The sequence below is a fragment of the Gobius niger genome (assembly GCF_951799975.1).
Source record: "Gobius niger genome assembly, chromosome: 22".
In the NCBI taxonomy this organism is placed as follows: Eukaryota; Metazoa; Chordata; class Actinopteri; order Gobiiformes; family Gobiidae; genus Gobius; species Gobius niger.
Window position 1 is genome coordinate 16,333,590 of NC_136873.1, and position 18,748 is coordinate 16,352,337.

At 43.3% G+C, this 18,748-nt stretch overlaps 1 protein-coding gene across 1 annotated transcript; it reads right to left on the minus strand.

Annotated features, from left to right (window-relative positions):
* Positions 1-2,109: 2,109 nt before the first annotated feature.
* gamt (guanidinoacetate N-methyltransferase) lies at positions 2,110-12,069 on the minus strand. The gene is made up of 6 exons (XM_079580995.1): positions 11,865-12,069; positions 8,441-8,586; positions 6,592-6,655; positions 3,938-4,005; positions 3,671-3,781; positions 2,110-2,346 (listed from the first exon to the last, which is right to left on the minus strand). The coding sequence occupies exons 1-6, from the start codon at positions 12,040-12,042 to the stop codon at positions 2,206-2,208; spliced, it is 708 nt and encodes a 235-aa protein (XP_079437121.1). The 5' UTR covers positions 12,043-12,069; the 3' UTR covers positions 2,110-2,205.
* Positions 12,070-18,748: the final 6,679 nt, after the last annotated feature.

Sequence of the window (18,748 nt, forward strand, 5' to 3'; positions counted from 1 at the left end):
AACCAGACGACTGCCCAACAAAAAAAGTGCTGAAAAAAAATGTGATGTGAGGAAAAAGATCCATTTAGTTTTGTAGGTCTTTCAAATGAGGTGTTACACTGGCCTACAGGATTTGGGTAAAGCAGAACAGGAGAAAATGCTCTCGGTTCAGGCGGAAGTTAAGAGGTTAATAAATAGGATTTATGCACAGAAAAAGTATTTTGGGGGTAAATATTGTCCCTCAGCGCCCCCTAACTAAAACATCTTCCCACGGCTCTGTATCTTACAATGCATTTCTTCTTATATTTATGTCAGTGTTTTACAGCAAAAGTCTCTACTCGGTGTCGATATTCCACAAGAACCAAATTTCACAGCATTAAGAATCCCCTGAACAGCTTTAGCCCAAATTCTAATGATCATGACGATTCCAACCCCCTGAAACCCGGCCCTCACTCACGCTCCATGGCGGCGTGTTCCACATGGAGCAAACAACTGCAAGTCTGCGGCTGAAGTCAGACTTATGACAGTGCTCGGCTCTGTTTGCACACACAGTATTCCGGGGCTCTTTCCCAAAGCGAGCCTCGTGCCTGAGGTGCTGCAGCTGCCTCAGTCGGAGCGGGTTTGGTGCAGTCTGCGGTTGCGTCACGTCTTCTCACAGTGATTAATGCGCCTGGTCCAGCTGTGCCTTATCCCACGTGGACTTAAACCTGAGAACACACACAAGCACACACACACACGGGCTACCAAGTGTCTGCAGAACACCGAGCCCAGTGAGTCTCAACTTTACCAAAGGATGTGCTTGAACATTTTGAATCACACTAGAAACACTGCCTTTATCTTTCTATTTCTCTTTTGATTACTACTACTTTACTACAAGTTGTGTCCATACCTGGCGTTTGATACTGTACAGGGCGCCCAAAGTGGGGCCCAGTGACCTGCTTTTGCGCTGCATCTGGTTAATACTAACTCTTTCCCATTCATTCTCAATGGCAAATATGGATGCAGTACACCTTTTGGCCACCGGCGACAAATTGGGGGCGCTGTTTCGCTCCTTTCGCAAAGTTAAAGGCATCCGCACAGTAAAGTGAAGATTACTGCGCGGATTTCGAACTACTCCTGGTATTATTACGCCTTACAATATATTTCCCCCCTTTTATCCGCTTAGAAAATCCACGTTGTTTAATTTTGTGTAATTATACTTTGTAGTGTAACTTCACGTAACCATATTTAAATAGGGAAAACGTGGAAGAGCTTGGTAGCTTCTATCTTGACCTGTTTTGGAGCTATAGAGGAGAGAGGGAGAGGCTAAATGCTAACGCCGTCTGCGCTGTGTTTACGTGACTGAAGGCACGGGTGAAGATCAGACAGGTCCTAAAGAACTCGTCAAAGCTAAGGCAAGAACATATCTCAGTATGTAAAAACGGTGGCCTATTCCTTTAATATAGAAGATGCAGTTACACATATGGCCTGAGGTGGCAGTAGTGAGCATACAATGGTCAACTTGCATCCAGCCCCTTTAAGGACACACTGTTCTGGTGATTTATCACTCATAGAGTTTCGTAGCATCAACTTTCCCATTTTTCCAAATTTTACTGCAAAGGTCGTTGACATAAAAGACTGAAAGAATTTATGCTGAACTGACACTTTCAAATCGGTCTAATACTAATAAATGAATGAGGTAAAGTCACTGTAGGTGGTGTTGTTGTTTACATTTTGCACTATATTGCTAGAATAATTGATTTTGTTCTACGAAAACTAGGCTTTTGTAGCATGTAATTTGCATAGATAGAATTAAATGCAAATGTATACCAAAAAAGAAAATAAAGTAGGATATAAGCAACACATTATCGCCACGTGGCAGCTTAAATGAGGAACGAGCTTAGGCCTTAGCTTTCAAATGAGGCACGACCCTGGGCTGTGAGCTCTCAGGTAAAGAATCTTCAAGATGTGGGTGAAGCTGACCTAGAAAGGTGCTCGGTTAATGTGGGGTTAAGGGGTTGAATACCAGACACCCTTCCCAACACATCTTACTCTCAACAGCTTTGTTTTGTTTCATTCAGTGCTCAAATTGCCTCCACTTGCTGCCCCCCCCATCTATCCCAATCAAAGGAAAAAGGACACATTTGGACGGATGTTTTATTGCGAGCCTGACGTGATGAGGATGAGGACAGTGTGTGAGTATTGCACAGTAAAAAAAAAGAACAAGTAAAGGTCTTCAAAAACGGGTCACTCCTTGAGGATGGTGGGAGTGATCATCTTGTTGAAGGAGTAGTATTTGCATTCCTCCGGGGCCACGATGTCCATGGTGGTGGTGCTGATCTTCTCCTTCTTGAAGCCCGCCTGCAGCAGATGGGGCACCTGTGTCTCCTGCAATCATCCACAGAGCAGCTTTAGGACGGACACGTTAATCTGTCACAGGGTCAACAGTTTGAACTTCAGCTGCATGTGCTCCCGGACACTTGGAGACACATCCACTGGTACACTATTTAATCTAACTATTTGATCTTAATTTAAGTGTAAACATCTTGCTCCATAGACTCGCATCAAGGACGAAATTACTTATTTCAAGAAAATGTTTCCTATTTCAAGATTACTTTTTGCAGGTACCGTAAATGCTCTAATACAGGCCTTTATTTACTCGAGGGCATCTAGGACCAGGCCTTTATTGGAACCAGGCCACAATTAGAGACAGGCCTTTATTTCTATTTGAGCAAAACGACGACCAGGAAAACGAAGAAAAACGAGATTTGTGTCCATTTGCACCTAAAATATTAGGTTCATTTATTAATTAACATTTCAAACCCTCTCCCAGCAGCTGGAACATTGACGCCTTTCATTTTGTCGGGACAACAGGAAGTGTTTCGTTGCTGTTAGCGGAGCTTTGACATCAATGTCACTGCAGGTTTCTGTTTTGTTTTTACCGCGGACCGGATTATTTGTTGTTATCTCGTGTAAAAGTTGAGTTTAGACGGAGCGTTTGTGTTTGTGATCGATCATGAGACTGACCCGAGAGAAGACGAGACGCTCGCGCTGATGGGAGGAGTTATTTTGAGGCGTGGGACTGACCTGCACACGGAGCAGCTGGACGTGCTTTGAAGACGCGATGGAGACTTTATTAAAACCCTGGAGGGTCACACAACATTTGTTGCTTTCCCTGTTTCCACAAATAGTCACTGGAGGTTTGAAAAGTGGCTAAATCTGTGTCAAAGTTACGCTCGGATCAGCTCCTCCGCAGCGCCCCCCCTCGGCCCGGGTTCCCGTTTGTTACTTCCTGCACGTGAGTTTTCATTTACACGAGTATGAGACAAATTCCTAACATGGGGAATATTTCTACCACTATAGTTTCTAATAAAAGCCCCGGCCTGTTTTAGAGACCGGCTTTAATTTGCCTCCGCCAGCCGCGAACCCGGCCTCTGTCAGAGACCCGGCCACTAATGGAATACAGGCCAGTGTTAGAGAATTTACGGTATGTTTTACTTTTGAAAGCAGATAAGGAGAAATAACTAAATAATTGTGTAATGGATCTAAATATAAATGGGCATGACTCTGAGCAGTTTTCTTCATATGTGAGATCAGCAAAGCCTTTTCAGTATATTTCCAATAAAATCGATTAAATTGAGTTTTTTGGCCACATTGCCCAGCCCGGATGTAAACGGTAGTTTTCCGTTGGTGTGAAGCAGAGCAGACCAACCTCAAACATCTTGTCGATGTTGTCGTACTTGGCCTTGAGCAGCTCCCCCCAGGACGTCAGGTTACAGTAGGTGAGGACTCCACCGGGCTTCAGCATCCGGTGAGCGTGGCCCTGAACGACACAAACAAATACAGAACACATGTCACGTGTGCTCGTAGTGGTTTTAAACGCCTCGGCCATCACAGACTGAAACATCCACTACTGTGCATAATAACCCCACAGAGACAGGACATTTGTAAAAGATAGATTAGATAGATAGATAGTTACCTTGATGAAGTCAAACTGATGTGTGTGCCATGTGTCTTCAGAGAGAGGGTAGGTGTCGTACAGGATTCCTGCAAGAAACAGGTTTTGACATGGTTAATGGTCTCAACTCATCCCTTCACTCTCATTCACACACTAATGTACGCAGACATGAATAAACTACATGAGAATCACATACTGTATACGTTAACAGAAGACAGAACTTGTGACCCCATGGTTTCCCCAGTCACCGGTCTAATCTTCACTTTACTGCGCGGATGCCAAATTACTCCTGGTATTATTACGCCTTACAATATAGTTCCCCCTTTTATCCACTTAGAAAATCCACATTGTTTAATTTTGTGCAATTATACTTTGTAGTGAAACACTTCACGTAACCATATTTAAATAGGGAAAACGTGGAAGAGCTTGGTAGCTTCTATCTCGACCTGTTTTGGAGCTATAGAGGAGAGAGGGAGAGGCTAAATGCTAACGCCGTCTGCGCTGTGTTTACGTGACTGAAGGCACGGGGGAAGATCAGACAGGTCCTAAAGAACTCGTCAAAGCTAAGGTAAGAACATATCTCAGTCTGTAAAAATGGTGGCCTATTCCTTTAAATAAAGGTCAATAAAATAAAAATAATAAGGGCTGATGAAGTACACTCAGCATTATGGTTCAACATTAAAAGGAGCTGCAGTTTTACTCACAAGGAATTTAAATACGCTCAAGTCAAGCTCCCAAAAGTTACAGACCTCCTGTCAATCAGTTTTCACACCTGTGAATGATACAGGCTGGCCTTAGTTTAAACCAATCAGCAGCAACGCTCATGTTAACGACTCTGACACATTGTCTGTAACTTAGTCACCAAATACATACATGTATGTGACTTAAAACAACACTGTTTGTTAATAGTTTATGTTGTTCACAATGGAAGTGTCAAAGTGCCCCTTTGGACCCCTGGACTTTACCGTCCAGGAGCTAAACTCTGGAACTCCTCGTCTCCTGAGCTGAAACAGGATTTAGATCTGTTGTTTTTAAAGAATGAACTAAAGCGTGTTTTAAAAAGAGACCAAGTGTGCAATGATCTTTAGATTGCACTCAAATGCACGTCCTTTGTGTAATGTCAGAATGAATGCGTCTGTAAATGTATTTTCAGTGTGCATTTGAAAAGGCCTTCTACAACAGCCTTATCTATGAATGTTGTAGTGTTGTACATGATGATTGTTCACACTTCAAATATAAATGATTAAAAATAAAGAAAAAATGGTCCTGACAGTTGGAGTTAATGAGCACACGTGACACATGCATGTAACACGCCTCGCCGGATTGTAGTCGCACTTGTGCTCTCGAACACACTCTCACTGAGCCGAGGAGGGTCTGGATGCAGCCGATGGAGGGGCACATAATCAGTGGAGCTCCACTTCTCCTCCACAGGACAGAGCTGTCTTAAAATGAGTCTAACCCAGACCTCAAGGATAGAGCTGACTAAAGGCGTCTTATTGGGAGTCATTGAAATAAATGTGTAAGAGCTGATTAATCAACAGAAATCTTGTTTTTTTTCCCGATGTTTTAAGGCGTTCATACAAAGTTTACAGCATTTAGAGGTTATTTTACACATCCGCACACAGCCCAGTGACAGCGGGATTGAAGGCTACGCGGAATCTTTTTCGAGCAGGGGCGAATCCGAGTATACAGGGGCTGGGGCATTACAGGGGAACCACTGATAGAAAAACTGCCAGAAACTAACCAAAAAAAAAAAAAAAGTTTGATATTTATATTTCAGACTGCAGGGAAAAGCAGCTCATGTTTAAAAGACTCTGTTTCATTTTTTTTTAAGTCGCCCCCCGGGCCCCCTTCCTTAAAATGCTGACCAAGTAATTTTGTACATAAACTGGAGCATTTAAAATATATATAGTTTGAATTTGTTGGTGATTAAATATTAATTAAACTTTAAATCCAAATCCATGAGATTTTCAAAAGTTTGATTTTAGCCTAAATGTTCAAAATCGCTGTATCTTGAGAAAGCGCTTGTTATTTTCAAGATTAAACACATTTTGAAAAGCAGACACGCTGGCGTTTGTGACTTGAGGTGACTTGCCCGCTAAAGCAAGACTTGACTTGACTTGACTTGACAAAAGCTATGACTTGACTTGACTTGACTTGAGCTTATGACCGATTGACTTGGGCTTGCTTGCATTTAGTGACTTACTCCCACCTCTGCTAAATACTAACAAATCTGAGCTTAGTTAACCATTTTCTAAATAATCGGCAGCACCCTCGAGGAAGGAGGCACACGCAGTTATATGAAAGACTCGGGGTTTGCAGTCAGCTCTGTAAAAGGGACTTGAAACTGTTTTTGCATGACATCCAGTTGATAAAAGAATCGAAATGATGAAGACAAGACAGATAGAGAACTGCTGACCTAGAGTCAACGCATACATCGAAATGATATGTTTGTTCATTGTTCATTGTTCTCCTTATCATCCCGCTGTAAAGTCTAAAGATTACCGCCGCAGTGTTCAAAGGCTGTGCGCTGATAAACCCACATGTCAATGAAAGTATAATCTGTGATTCAATCTACCGGTATGTACATTTATCGACTGCGGTCTCCCAGTGTCTCCAGTCTCCTGTGCGACATTCCCTGTGATGAAACATTGTGTGTGGGTTCACGCTCATACCGTCAAAGTGGTTGTCGGGCAGAGTGGGAACGACGTCCTCCCAGAGCCCCTTCAGAGGGACCACCTGGGAAACACACAGACTGGAGGATTAGCACTTGTTTATGAGGAGGTCATTCTTTTGGGGTCCTCTGAACTGATGTTTGCTGTGTTTACATACAACTCAGAAAATGGACAAGACAGTTTAGGAGTTAGTTTTCACTTTAAGCTAATATATACATTTGAAATCACTAAACCAGCTTGCTAAATGTTTTGCACCTTAAGTTGTTATACATGCTGATTACATTCTGCAGAAGGTGGTCCCGAGTGATTTTGGGGGTCGCGGGATGAAAAGTTTAGGAACCCCGGTTCTATTATAAGGTTAAAAGCTCCAAAAGGTCGACTGATCTGAAAGGAGTCTCGGTTTTCCCTGTGACTTTTGAATCGATCATGACTAAAATTGGAATATTTGTGTTTCAAAAGAGCAGAGGGACTAAAAGGAACCAGACCCAGGCCTCTCCAAGTCTCCCAGGTTCGATTCCCGGACCTGTGGGCCCATGTTCTCCATGTGTGCTGCGGTTTCACCCTAGGGCTGCAGCTAACGATTATTTTGATAATCGATTTATCTACCGATTAGTTTCAGGATTAATCGATTAATCGCTTGGCTGTGAAAGGTGCATGGAAATTGTATTTTTTCAATTTTTTGACCACATAAAGGTAAAGCGGCGCCGCTTGAGGACATGTTGATGGAGTAAACTTAAAGTAAACATTTGCAGGAGGCTCTTTGTGCTAATTCTGCTTTCTGATTGGACGAGGCAAAGACAGATATTTATGAAATTTACAATGTAGAAAACTCTACAGACCCTCACTTTAAAAATAAGGTAGGTTTTCATCCAAAATACATAATTGTCATGTCTTTTTTGCTCTACTTTAGTCTGTGTTTACTAGAAAACGATTAATCGATTACTGAAATAGTTGACAACTATTTTAGTAATCGATTAGTTGTCGATTAATCGATTAGTTGTTTCAGCCCTAGTTCACCCTTAAACCCAAAACATGGACTCTTGTCAATAGACAATTCTCTTGCAAATGTAGTTGTTGTCAAATAAAAATAAGAATTTGACATCAATATATCTTTGCTAGAACTAGTAAAAAAAATTGCCAAGACACTAAATCCAGATACTTAAAGCAGTACTAAGTAACTGTTTCCCCTAGAGGCCATAACCGCAACTGCAGGTGTCGTAGCAAGTTACGATTTTTTAACTTATTAATTGTCTTGGAGAGTAAACACTTCGCTGACAGGAAAGGCGAAGGGAGAGAGGGTTACTGTGCATCCAATTATACAATGGAAATATTTTTTTTCACTCAAATTTGGCTGTAAATACTGTTTAAAGTGACGTTAGCTTTGCCGTCAGCATGTTAGTTTCTTCTTCCTGATTCCATTAGCGTGTGTTGCTTGCGCCGGTCCGGTGGCAGTCAAGTTGCAACCAAGACCTTCCAATCATCCCATAAACACTTGTATTACCCCCAGAGGGACTACGAAAAGGATTTAATAAGGTAAACACGTTACTTAGTACTGCTTTAAGTCGGCATTCTAAACAAAATCCATTTTAAAAAAAAAAGCTTACTGTAAGTAATATTGTTCCCTAGTCATACACACGCCTGGAGTTCTGTTTGCTAACATTAGGTTAGGGTAATCATGTTTACTTTGGTCATTTCATCTATGGTTAAAGAAAGTACCAGATATAATTCCTAGTGCTGCCTGCAGAGGGTGCTCCAGGACCCATTTTAAATGCAAACCCCTGCAGTCCTCCTCCAGGCGTTGCATGACATTATAAAGCATGAATAAGAACAAGGGGGGGGTCGTCCGGACCTTGTGTGGCTGGACCTTGGCCCAGTTCTCCAGGCGGGCGAACACTCCGTCGTTGCACTCGATGATCCAGTGCTCCTCGATGGGGAACGACTCCACTTTGGTGGCGGCGATGGCCATGCCGAACCCGATCTCCAGGACCCGCCCACCTGCGCACACACGCGGCCAATCACAGCATGAGGACAAACCACGCCACAGAAACCAACCAATCTGAGGAATGTGTGAAAAGAAAATTAGCTTCGAAAACTAAAAGTGGCAAAAGACAGTAAGACCTAAGATCCTGATGTGACGGTTTTAGGCTCAGTAGTTCCAGGCCAATATCATGCTAGTTGTGGCTAACTTTCAGAGGACGTATGTAGAGCTGTAATCTCCAGTGCTCTTTGACCCCAAGGAGTTTGAAGAGATTAAGTTGATGTATGCAAAGGACACAGTACTGATTGAATTATTTCAGTCTTGTCCTAATAGCATCTCATTTGATTGTGATTACGTGTGACAACCTATACACGGATTATATAGTGATAATGCATCCAACTACAAGAACCAGGTGTACATAATAAGCTGCATTTAAACCTCTTGTTACAAATGATTTTGGTTTATGCTCATTTGTACTTAAGCATAAACATACTAATCAAAGCCAAGGCTAAGTCCTGATTGCTTTGAGGTGTCTTTGTTGTAATTTATCTGTAGCATTGTAGTCCAGGCTTTATGGTCGTCTCCTGTGGATATGGAAGCACATGTAGAAAGGTCAGTTGCATTATTTTCTTGAGAAGAACATATAAATAGCATTGGCATTTAACAGCAAAAAGTATTTCCTGCACTGTGGTCCACCGGATTCTACTGACGGCCCTTTGCATCCTGAGGTAAGAGCATTGTCAGGCTCCGTCATTCTCGGCTTCTCCCACATTCTCACAGACTTGTAGGGGATGTACCCTGTGTACATTTGGTTCATAGGGTGCACACTGTCCCACACTAGTGTTCTAGGGTGCATGTTGTCCAACATTTGTTGCCTGGATGCAAAACTTCCTTGCTTCACAGGTGCACTCTCTCACTCTCCACATTTGCTTCATAGGGTCCATGTTTGTCCTACACTTGCTTCCTAGGGTGCATTTTCTCACACTTCATAGACTGCATGTTTGTCCTACACTTGCTTCCTAGGGTGGACGCTCCCACACTTCATAGACTGCATGTTGTCCCACACTTGCTTCATAGAGTGCATGTTCTCACTCTCGCTTCCTAGGGTGCATGTTCTCACTCTCGCTTCCTAGGGTGCATGTTCTCACTCTCGCTTCCTAGGGTGCATCCTCCCACACTTCATAGACTACATGTTGTCCCACTCTTGCTTCCTAGGGTGCATGCTCCCACACTTCATAGACTACATGTTGTCCCACTCTTGCTTCCTAGGGTGCATGCTCCCACACTTCATAGACTACATGTTGTCCCACTCTTGCTTCCTAGGGTGCATGCTCCCACACTTCATAGACTACATGTTGTCCCACTCTTGCTTCCTAGGGTGGACGCTCCCACACTTCATAGACTACATGTTGTCCCACTCTCGCTTCCTAGGGTGGACGCTCCCACACTTCATAGACTGCATGTTGTCCCACTCTTGCTTCCTAGGGTGCACGCTCCCACACTTCATAGACTACATGTTGTCCCACACTTGCTTCATAGAGTGCATGTTCTCACTCTTGCTTCCTAGGGTGCACGCTCCCACACTCGCTCGTAAGGGTGTGTCCGTATCTGTTTTCAAAGCAGCAGATGAGCCGGTTCCCTGCATGTTCCTGACGGAGAGTCTTGAGTGTTGCCGACAGCTGCGCGGCTACTCACGCCAGGCCGTTCCCACGTGCACACTCTCTCACAGCCTCACACACTCACAGGAGCGTGCACGTGGCCCAGAGATCAAATGCTACACGTCGCCTACTACGACCCAGGAGCTGATAAACGCACGTGCTCGGGAACGGCTCCACAATGAGAACTTTATAACGCTCCAAAGGTCAACCCACAGCCTGTGCACTGTATGTTGGCCTGATATTTACACATATGACACATTTTAACGTTGCCAATACATAGTTTGTAGTTCCTAAACTTAAGCATATGTTGGCTTTGTAGTTCTCAGTGGAACCAAAAAAATCAATGTTAGTTAATCAATAACACGTAGATTATGTGACAAACATTTTTTTTTTCTGATACAGGTTAAAATCGTCAACATTCAGTTCAAAATTTGCACTTGTTGGCTTTAAAAGGTTATACCAGCTGTTTCCCAAGCTCGGAATAGTTCCTATACCCAGGGGCGGACTGGGACTTTGACCAGCCTGGCCCAAATTAGCGTAATTGTGCACTTCCACAAATCTGTATTTTAACCTCTAACCACCCGCCTTAACCGAGTGCATTTTCGACTTTTTATTATTATTATTTTTATTGGTATCGTCAGCAAAAAGAACGGGAAATGTGGTCGTAGAAACAGAAGCAAAATCATTAATATAAATAATAAATAATAGTGGTCCCAAAACTGAACCTTGTGGTGCACCATATTCATTTATACATTCCTTTTAGATTCATGTTTTTTTTATACTGGGCTTTACCCAAATCTAAAAGCTTCTCGACTGGAGAGCAACAATGTAGCGCCTCATTTGAAAGCTAAGACCTACAAAAGTGATGGAAACTTTTCGTCACGTCATTTTTGTCATATTTTTCATTATTTTTTCTATCATTTTTTGTTGCGTTTTCATCACGTTTTTGTAGTTTTTTCGTCCGTGTTTTTCTCACGTTTTTGTTGCCTTTTCATCACATTTTTCATCACCTTTTTATTGCTTTTCCAGCACATTTTTGTCTTGTTTTCATCCTCGATTTCTCGCTATTTTGTCGCTTTCTTTTCAGCTTTTAGATTTGGGTAAAGCTCGGTTGAGGCGGGACCGGTGGCCCCTCTGTGCTCTTCCAGAATGGACATATGGCCAGTCCGCCCCTGCCGCTGCCAGCCTTCGTGCAACTTAAAAATAATAATAATAACAATAATGAAATAAATCACTAAAATATGATAGCCATGTCTTAATGTGGGGGACAAATATTAAAAAAAATAAAAAATAAAAAAATAAAATCGTCTGTGGAGAATTAAAACTTATGCTATTTATTTATTTGTCGCGTGATGTATTTATTTACGCTAGGCTACATCAGCTAGCTTGTTATGTAGCCTCTTTACTACTAGCTAATTAGCTTATTACTACACAACTTTTTTTTTTTTATTACTACACAACTTATAAAGACTTTTTAGAACTACTCACACACAGAACACTTTGCATTAAAATAAATAAATAAAATAAAATAAAAAAAGTCCCTGCAGCTGTCCCCCCGCGCTAGCCCAGCTTCCATTATCGGACACGCAGCAACGCGCGGCCGGTGTCCGATAACGGGACCCCGCTATGGCGCTTACCTTTGGACGCTGCCACCGTGGCCAGCGAGTGCATGTACGGCGTCTCCCAGCGCTCCATCACGGGCTTGCCCATGATCTCCAGGTGCGTGTCGGTCGCGTTGTAGCCGGCGCTCGCATCGTGCCAGGACGCCTTGCAGTCCTCCCCCTTGGAGAAGATGGGCTGAGCGGCGGTGGTCATGCTTGGAGGAGCTGCGGAGAGTCGGGGTTTGGGGAGCGAGAGAGGGCGCGCGTGAAGTGCAAAAGAGTGAAAGAGGCAGAGCGAGTGGCGGGGGGGGAGTTTTTATCCAAGCCAGAAGTGCTGACGGGACAAGACTTTTAACGGCGGGGTCAAAAGCGCGACTCAAAGATCAGCTCCGGGGTGAGAGGATTTACTCTGAGGGCAACAAGTTTGGCGTCGTTGGTTGTAAATGAGCCTGAGGGGGGGGCCAAGAGAGAAAACACAAATACAAATCAGTGTCACTGCTTTCACTGGGCCAGGACGATCCAATCATGCTTTGTTTATACTACGCATTAAAACAGAGCCATGGGAAGATATTTTAGCTAGGGGGCGCTGGGGAACAACATTTACCCCCAAAATACTTTTTCTGTGCATAAATCCTGTTTATTAACCTCTTAACTCCCGCCTTAACCGAGAGCATTTTCTCCAGTTCAGCTTTACCCAAATCTTGTAGGCCAGTGTAACGCCTCATTTGAAAGACCTACAAAGCTAAATGGATCTTTTTCCTCACATCAGGTTTTTTTTTCATCACTTTTTTTGTCGGGCAGTCGTCTCATTTTTGTCAAATTTTCGTGACTTTTTTGTCACTTTTTTGTCATTTTTTTTGTCAAATTCTTATCACTTTTTATTCCTTTTTTTCGCAATTTTTCATCAAATTTTTCTCACTTTTTTCTCACTTTTTTCTCAATTTTTGGTCATTTTTTGTCATTTTTTGTCAAATTCTTATCACTTTTTCGTCCTTTTTCCCCCGCAATTTTTCATCAAAATTTTCTCACTTTTTTGTCAATTTTTTGTCCATTTTTGTAAATTTTTTGTAAATTTTTCTCACTTTTTCGTCAATGTTTTCTCACTTTTTTCACATTTTCATCCTTGTTTTCATCTCAGTTTTGTTGCTATTTTCACACCTTTTTTCCAGAAGCTTTTGGACTGGGGTAAAGCCAAACTGGAGAAAATGTGCTCGGTTCAGGTGGGAGTTAAGGGGTTAATATTGCCTGCAGTTCACAAACTATCCACCAGAGGGTCCTGCAGCGCCCTCAGCACCCTGGGTTCCCACAGCCTTGCATTAAAAACATGACCAAAGTGCTGAACACAGGATTGAAGTGACAATCATTATTAAAATAGGTTGGGTCAACGTGACATCACAACAAGAGCCTAAAGCCTACTGTATATCATTTTGAATTGGGGCAGTTTCCCAAATCTAAAAGCTTCTTGAACAAAGTGTCAAAACAAGGATGAAAATATAACAAGCCCGAAAATTGGCTTGGCATCGGCTTCAGCTGGCTCTATGGCAGAAGGCCAGTCCGAGAGCTTCCCCTTTCGCATGGACATGTTATCAGTTAATAACGGAAATTAAGTATGTTTGCAGCTCCACCCTGTCGAGCTGTTTCTTTATTTTATTTTATTCATATTTATAGCCTATATAAGGGGAAGGGGAGGCTCTTGGACTGGGCTTCCACCACAAAGCCAGTTGATAAAGCAAAAAGCCATTTCAAGCCAATTGCAAGCCATTTCAGGAGCCAAAAGCCTTTTCACGGTCTGGGCCCTACTGCAAAAACGTGCCAGAAAAGCAACCAAAAACGCCACAAAAACACGACTAAAAAGCGACCAAGAAAAGAGACGAAAACGCTTAAAAATGTGACAAAAAGTCCCGATCAGTTTTGTAGGTCTTAGCTTTCAAATGAGGTGTTACACTGGCCACAAGGCTGTAAGCTCCAGTCGCTTAGCTTTTAGATTTGGGGCAAAGCTGAACTGGAAAAATTTATGATAATAACTGATAATCCACATGAAACAAAAGTGGTCACAAAGTTCAATGTCTTGTGTGTAAATGTAAACTCATTTACAATTATTTTCTCCCATAAAGGTGCTACAAAGTGGTGACGATATTCAAAAGCGCGCATGACTGACCAGCTCCATCACTGTGTGGTTCTTCTACAGAGGGACTATAGAGAGAGTCCTGACCAGCTCCATCACTGTGGTTCTTCTACAGAGGGACTATAGAGAGCATCCTGACCAGCTCCATCACTGTGTGGTTCTTCTACAGAGGGACTATAGAGAGAGTCCTGACCAGCTCCATCACTGTGGTTCTTCTACAGAGGGACTATAGAGAGCATCCTGACCAGCTCCATCACTGTGGTTCTTCTACAGAGGCACTATGAGAGCATCCTGACCAGCTCCATCACTGTGGTTCTTCTACAGAGGCACTATGAGAGCATCCTGACCAGCTCCATCACTGAGTGGTTCTTCTACAGAGGGACTATAGAGAGCATCCTGACCAGCTCCATCACTTTGTGTTCTTCTACAGAGGGACTATAGAGAGCATCCTGACCATCACTGTGTGGTTCTTCTACAGAGGGACTATAGAGAGCATCCTGACCAGCTCCATCACTTTGTGTTCTTCTACAGAGGGACTATAGAGAGCATCCTGACCATCACTGTGTGGTTCTTCTACAGAGGGACTATAGAGAGCATCCTGACCATCACTGTGTGGTTCTTCTACAGAGGGACTATAGAGAGCATCCTGACCAGCCTCCAGAGCATCGTGAGAGCAGCAGAGAAGATCTGCGGCGCTCCTCTCCCCTCTATTACGGAGATGTACTCCACCCATCTCACCTGCACGGGGGACCCTACGCACCCATCACTCAGTCTCATCAAGGTAATGCCTTCAGGGAGGAGACTGCGGAATCTATGGGTCAGTTCCAGTCGACTGAAGAACAGTTTCATGCACAAGGCCATCAGGAAGCTGAACTCCCTCATGTGTAAAAAAACATAAATCACAGATGCCACTCTGTAACTCTCATGCAGGCCTATGTTAGAGGCACACACTTAACCGGAGGGGGAAAGAACTACAGTGTGAAACTATTTGAATGCAGTTTTCCATTCAGCCATTAGATTCATCACTGGAGACGGTTATAGGACCCACCACTGTGATCTTTATGCTAAAGTGGGTTGGCAATCTCTAGAAGCAAGGAGGGAGCATCACTGTCTGCTGTTTATTTACAAAGCTCTTCTTGGTGTCCTTCCTGATTATTTGTTTAGTCTTATAAATGTCAGGTCAGATGCTGACCCGCTGAGGTCTCAGGACATTTTGACTCTCGAGTCTCACTGTGTAAAGACAGAATGGGGAAAGAAGGCCTTTTGCTACTTCGCACCAAATGTCTGGAATGAGGCACAGAAAACCTTTTACGTGGATAATCTCGTGACCTTTCATCAGTTTAAATCCCTTGTAAAGGAGTTTCCTCCATGTGACTGCTCTTGTTTTTAAGTTTTACACATTTTCTTAGTGTTGTGTTATAGTCTAATCGTTCCACTGTTGTCTTCTTGTTAACTGTTATCTATCTTGTATGTTTTAACAGGTCTCTCTTGCAAATGAGACATTGAGTCTCAAGAGACCACCTGTATGAATAAAGAATAATAATAATAAAAATGTACATGTACAATGTATTTACTAACATGTTGCGGATTGAAAACATGTACAGAAATATTGACAGGAATGCACCAAAAGTAAGCATTCTATCCCCATACGAATGAATAGGGAAGCTAGGCGCAATGCTAAACTATGGCGAGGGATGTTTTGTCCTTTTCACGGAGACAAACCGATTTAAGCATTCACTGTAAAGAGAGCCTACTTCTTCCTGAAACCCTAAGACAATGGCGGCTGGAAAGTCTTGGCTCCACATGGACTTTCCATCTGCTTCTTTAAGTCATTGTTGAACACAGGCTTGTGATTTCTGACCTCCACGTACTTGTCTTAACACGCACAACATCGTCCCAATTTTATCCGCTTATTAATTCAATTTTTATCCAGTCCTATGGAATCGACCTGGCTCCACAAACCCAGCCAAATTGCTAGCACGAACAAGGGTCCGTATAACATCATTTTAAGACAATGACCAGCAAAAACTGAAACTGAAAATAATACAGTCACAACGTCCTTTAACTTTTTCATTGCTTTTTTGTCTCTTTAGTGTTTTATATGGTTGCTTTTCTTTCGCGTTATTGTCACTTCTTTCTTTTGCGTTCTGGTCACTTTTTTCTTGTGTTTTCATCCTTCATCTCCTTTTTGTCGCTATTATTTTGCTAGTTTTTTCAAGAAGCTTTTCGATGTGGGGAAAGCCAAACTGGAGACAATGTGCTCGCTTCATGTGGGGGTTGAGAGGTTAAAGAAAGAACTTGTTGCTGCAGCCGGTAGCCTCTTAATCTGGCAGGTAGCTACCACAACCCGGGACTCACTGACCACTCACGTGATCAGGATCAAGAGTTCGACATCCAGAAATAAACCTCTGCGTTCTCCTTGACACGTTCATTTATAAAGCGTTTGTTTAGCTGTCACAAGGTGATTCTGCGTGTGCGAGTGAGAGCTCTCTGCTTTGGCCAGCTCTTTGCCGGACAGCTGAAGTCACACTGGACATTAAGGCTCATGGCGTTTGACACATGTTTGTTACTACGGGGCCATTGCGTAACCAGCAGCTGGACAGAAGGGACCGTGGGAAATATCAAGCATTGGCTTAAATGACTTGAATTGAGGAAATGTATCTCGTTTTGAGCGGTTTTCACTCATTTAGACACTTTTCCTGATCGGACCAAGTGTACTTTGCTTGTTTGAGGACATTTCACACCAGTTCTAGGGTAAATCTCGCTTGAAATAAGAAAGTAAAATTGCCAATGAGATAAGAGCAATTTTCTTACCCCATTGGAAAAGAAAATGACCTGAAATAAGGACGAAATGTATCGAAACGAGTCAGAAACATCTCAGAACAAGTGAAATAATCTCGGACAAATGCCCAAGAACTTCTTAACTGGTCAAAACAACTAAGATTTGGATTATTATGCTCAAATTGAGATGTTTAGTGTGCAAATGAACGCCATGAGTGTGCTCCTTGGTATGTGAAGCCAGATCGAACATTTTACTAAGGGAGGCAGCTTTAATGCACCTCCTCAATAACATTTTCTACACTTCCATGGCTTTTTGTCACTTTTTATTTGATGGCAATCAGCCTCATATTCATATTTTAATACCCTGATTAAATTAGTCGCCGTTTGTGGAGGGAAAAGCATCAAAGCGATCACACACGCGCTGTGTGTCTTTCCTCAAATGTCTTTCCTCAGTATCAGCCCTGTATTACAAGCAACAGAAAACAGCAGGACTTTCCTGCTGTTTTCCTGCAGTCCTGATAAAGGCTTTAGTTTTTATCTGGAGCTTGTGTCCCTTCCTCAGCACAAGGAGCAGCTTACAGACGGTTAAGGGGCAGAAACAACACAAAATATGGATTTTTACAGCAAATAACTATAACAAAATCATAAAAGTAATACTGGCTTTAAACACGGCACAAAGCTAGACATAAGCCATGTTTTCTTGACATAATTACATTTGCCCTGGATTGATTGGTCGGGTGTCTGATGCAAAACTACTTATGTGTACAAACCATCCATCCATCCATCCATTTATCCATCCATTTTCTTCCGCTTTATCCGGGGCCGGGTCGCGGGGGCATCAGTCTCAGCAGAGATGCCCAGACTTCCCGATCCATGCACACCTCCTCCAGCTGTTCTGGGGGGACCCTGTGGCGACACCAGGCCAGCTCGGAGACATAGTCCCACCACCGTGTCCTGGGTCTTCCACGAGGCCTTGTCCCACTAGGACATGCCTGGAACACCTCCCGCGGGAGGCGACCAGGAGGCATCCGGAACAGATGCCCGAGCCACCTCAGCTGCTCCTTTCGACGTGAAGGAGCAGCGACTCTACTCCGAGCTCCTCCCGGAAAACTGAGCTCCTCACCCAATCTCGAAGGGTGCGCCCAGCCACCCTGCGAAGGAAACCCATTTCGGCCGCTTGTATTCGCGATCTCGTCCTTTCGGTCATTACCCAAATCTCATGACCATAGGTGAGGGCGGGAACGCAGATCGATCAGTAAATCGAGAGCTTTGCCCCGACTCAGCTCCCTCTTCACCACGACAGACCGATACAGCGACCGCATCACTGCTGACGCCGCACCGATCCGTCTGTCCATCTCACGCTCCATCCGTCCCTCACTCGTGAACAAGACCCCGAGATACTTGAACTCCTCCACTTGAGGTAAGGATGTGTACAAACACGGATTGAAATTAAATATGGTCATCAAAAATACCCCAGATAACACTAAATTACAAATGCTGACCCCCTGCTGAAATACAGTCCTGTTCAAAAGTTGAACACCAGTTGAAAAATGGCAAAAATGAATGGTTGGACCTAAACAAGGTTCCAAGTAGAACTTCAATATGCAACAAGAAGAAATCGGCGTGAGACAAAAAAATTTGAGTAAACCTTTTATTGAAAACAATGAAACTGAAAAGTTGAAGAACACACACAGAATTTATTGCCATTGTCTGAGATTTCACATAGAACAACAGCGGCATTGTATCCACAGATCTTTAGGTGCATTAAGTGAGAGCAGCGGATCGAAGTGTGGACATACCTTGGTCTTGTCTTTGTTCATGAGTTTGATGGTGGAGGGAAAAAAACTGTTCAAGTGGCAGATTTATGGTTGACCGTAGCCTCCTGCCTGAGGGGAGAGGGGTGAATAGTCCGTGTCCAGGGTGAGAAGGGTCAGCAGTGATCAGACCCACACGCCTCTGGGTCCTGGAGGTGACAGAACAGGTCCTGGAGAGATGGGAGCTCACAGCCAATCAC

Bases quoted from the DNA above. Each gene is read 5' to 3' on its own strand.
- gamt (XM_079580995.1), bottom strand. From the start codon at position 12,042: ATGACCACCGCCGCTCAGCCCATCTTCTCCAAGGGGGAGGACTGCAAG. The intron at 3,782-3,937 runs GTAACTATCTAT...TGTGTCGTTCAG, and splicing joins ATCAGTTTGACTTCATCAAG to GGCCACGCTCACCGGATGCT. The intron at 2,347-3,670 runs GTTGGTCTGCTC...GGATGATTGCAG, and splicing joins ACATCGACAAGATGTTTGAG to GAGACACAGGTGCCCCATCT.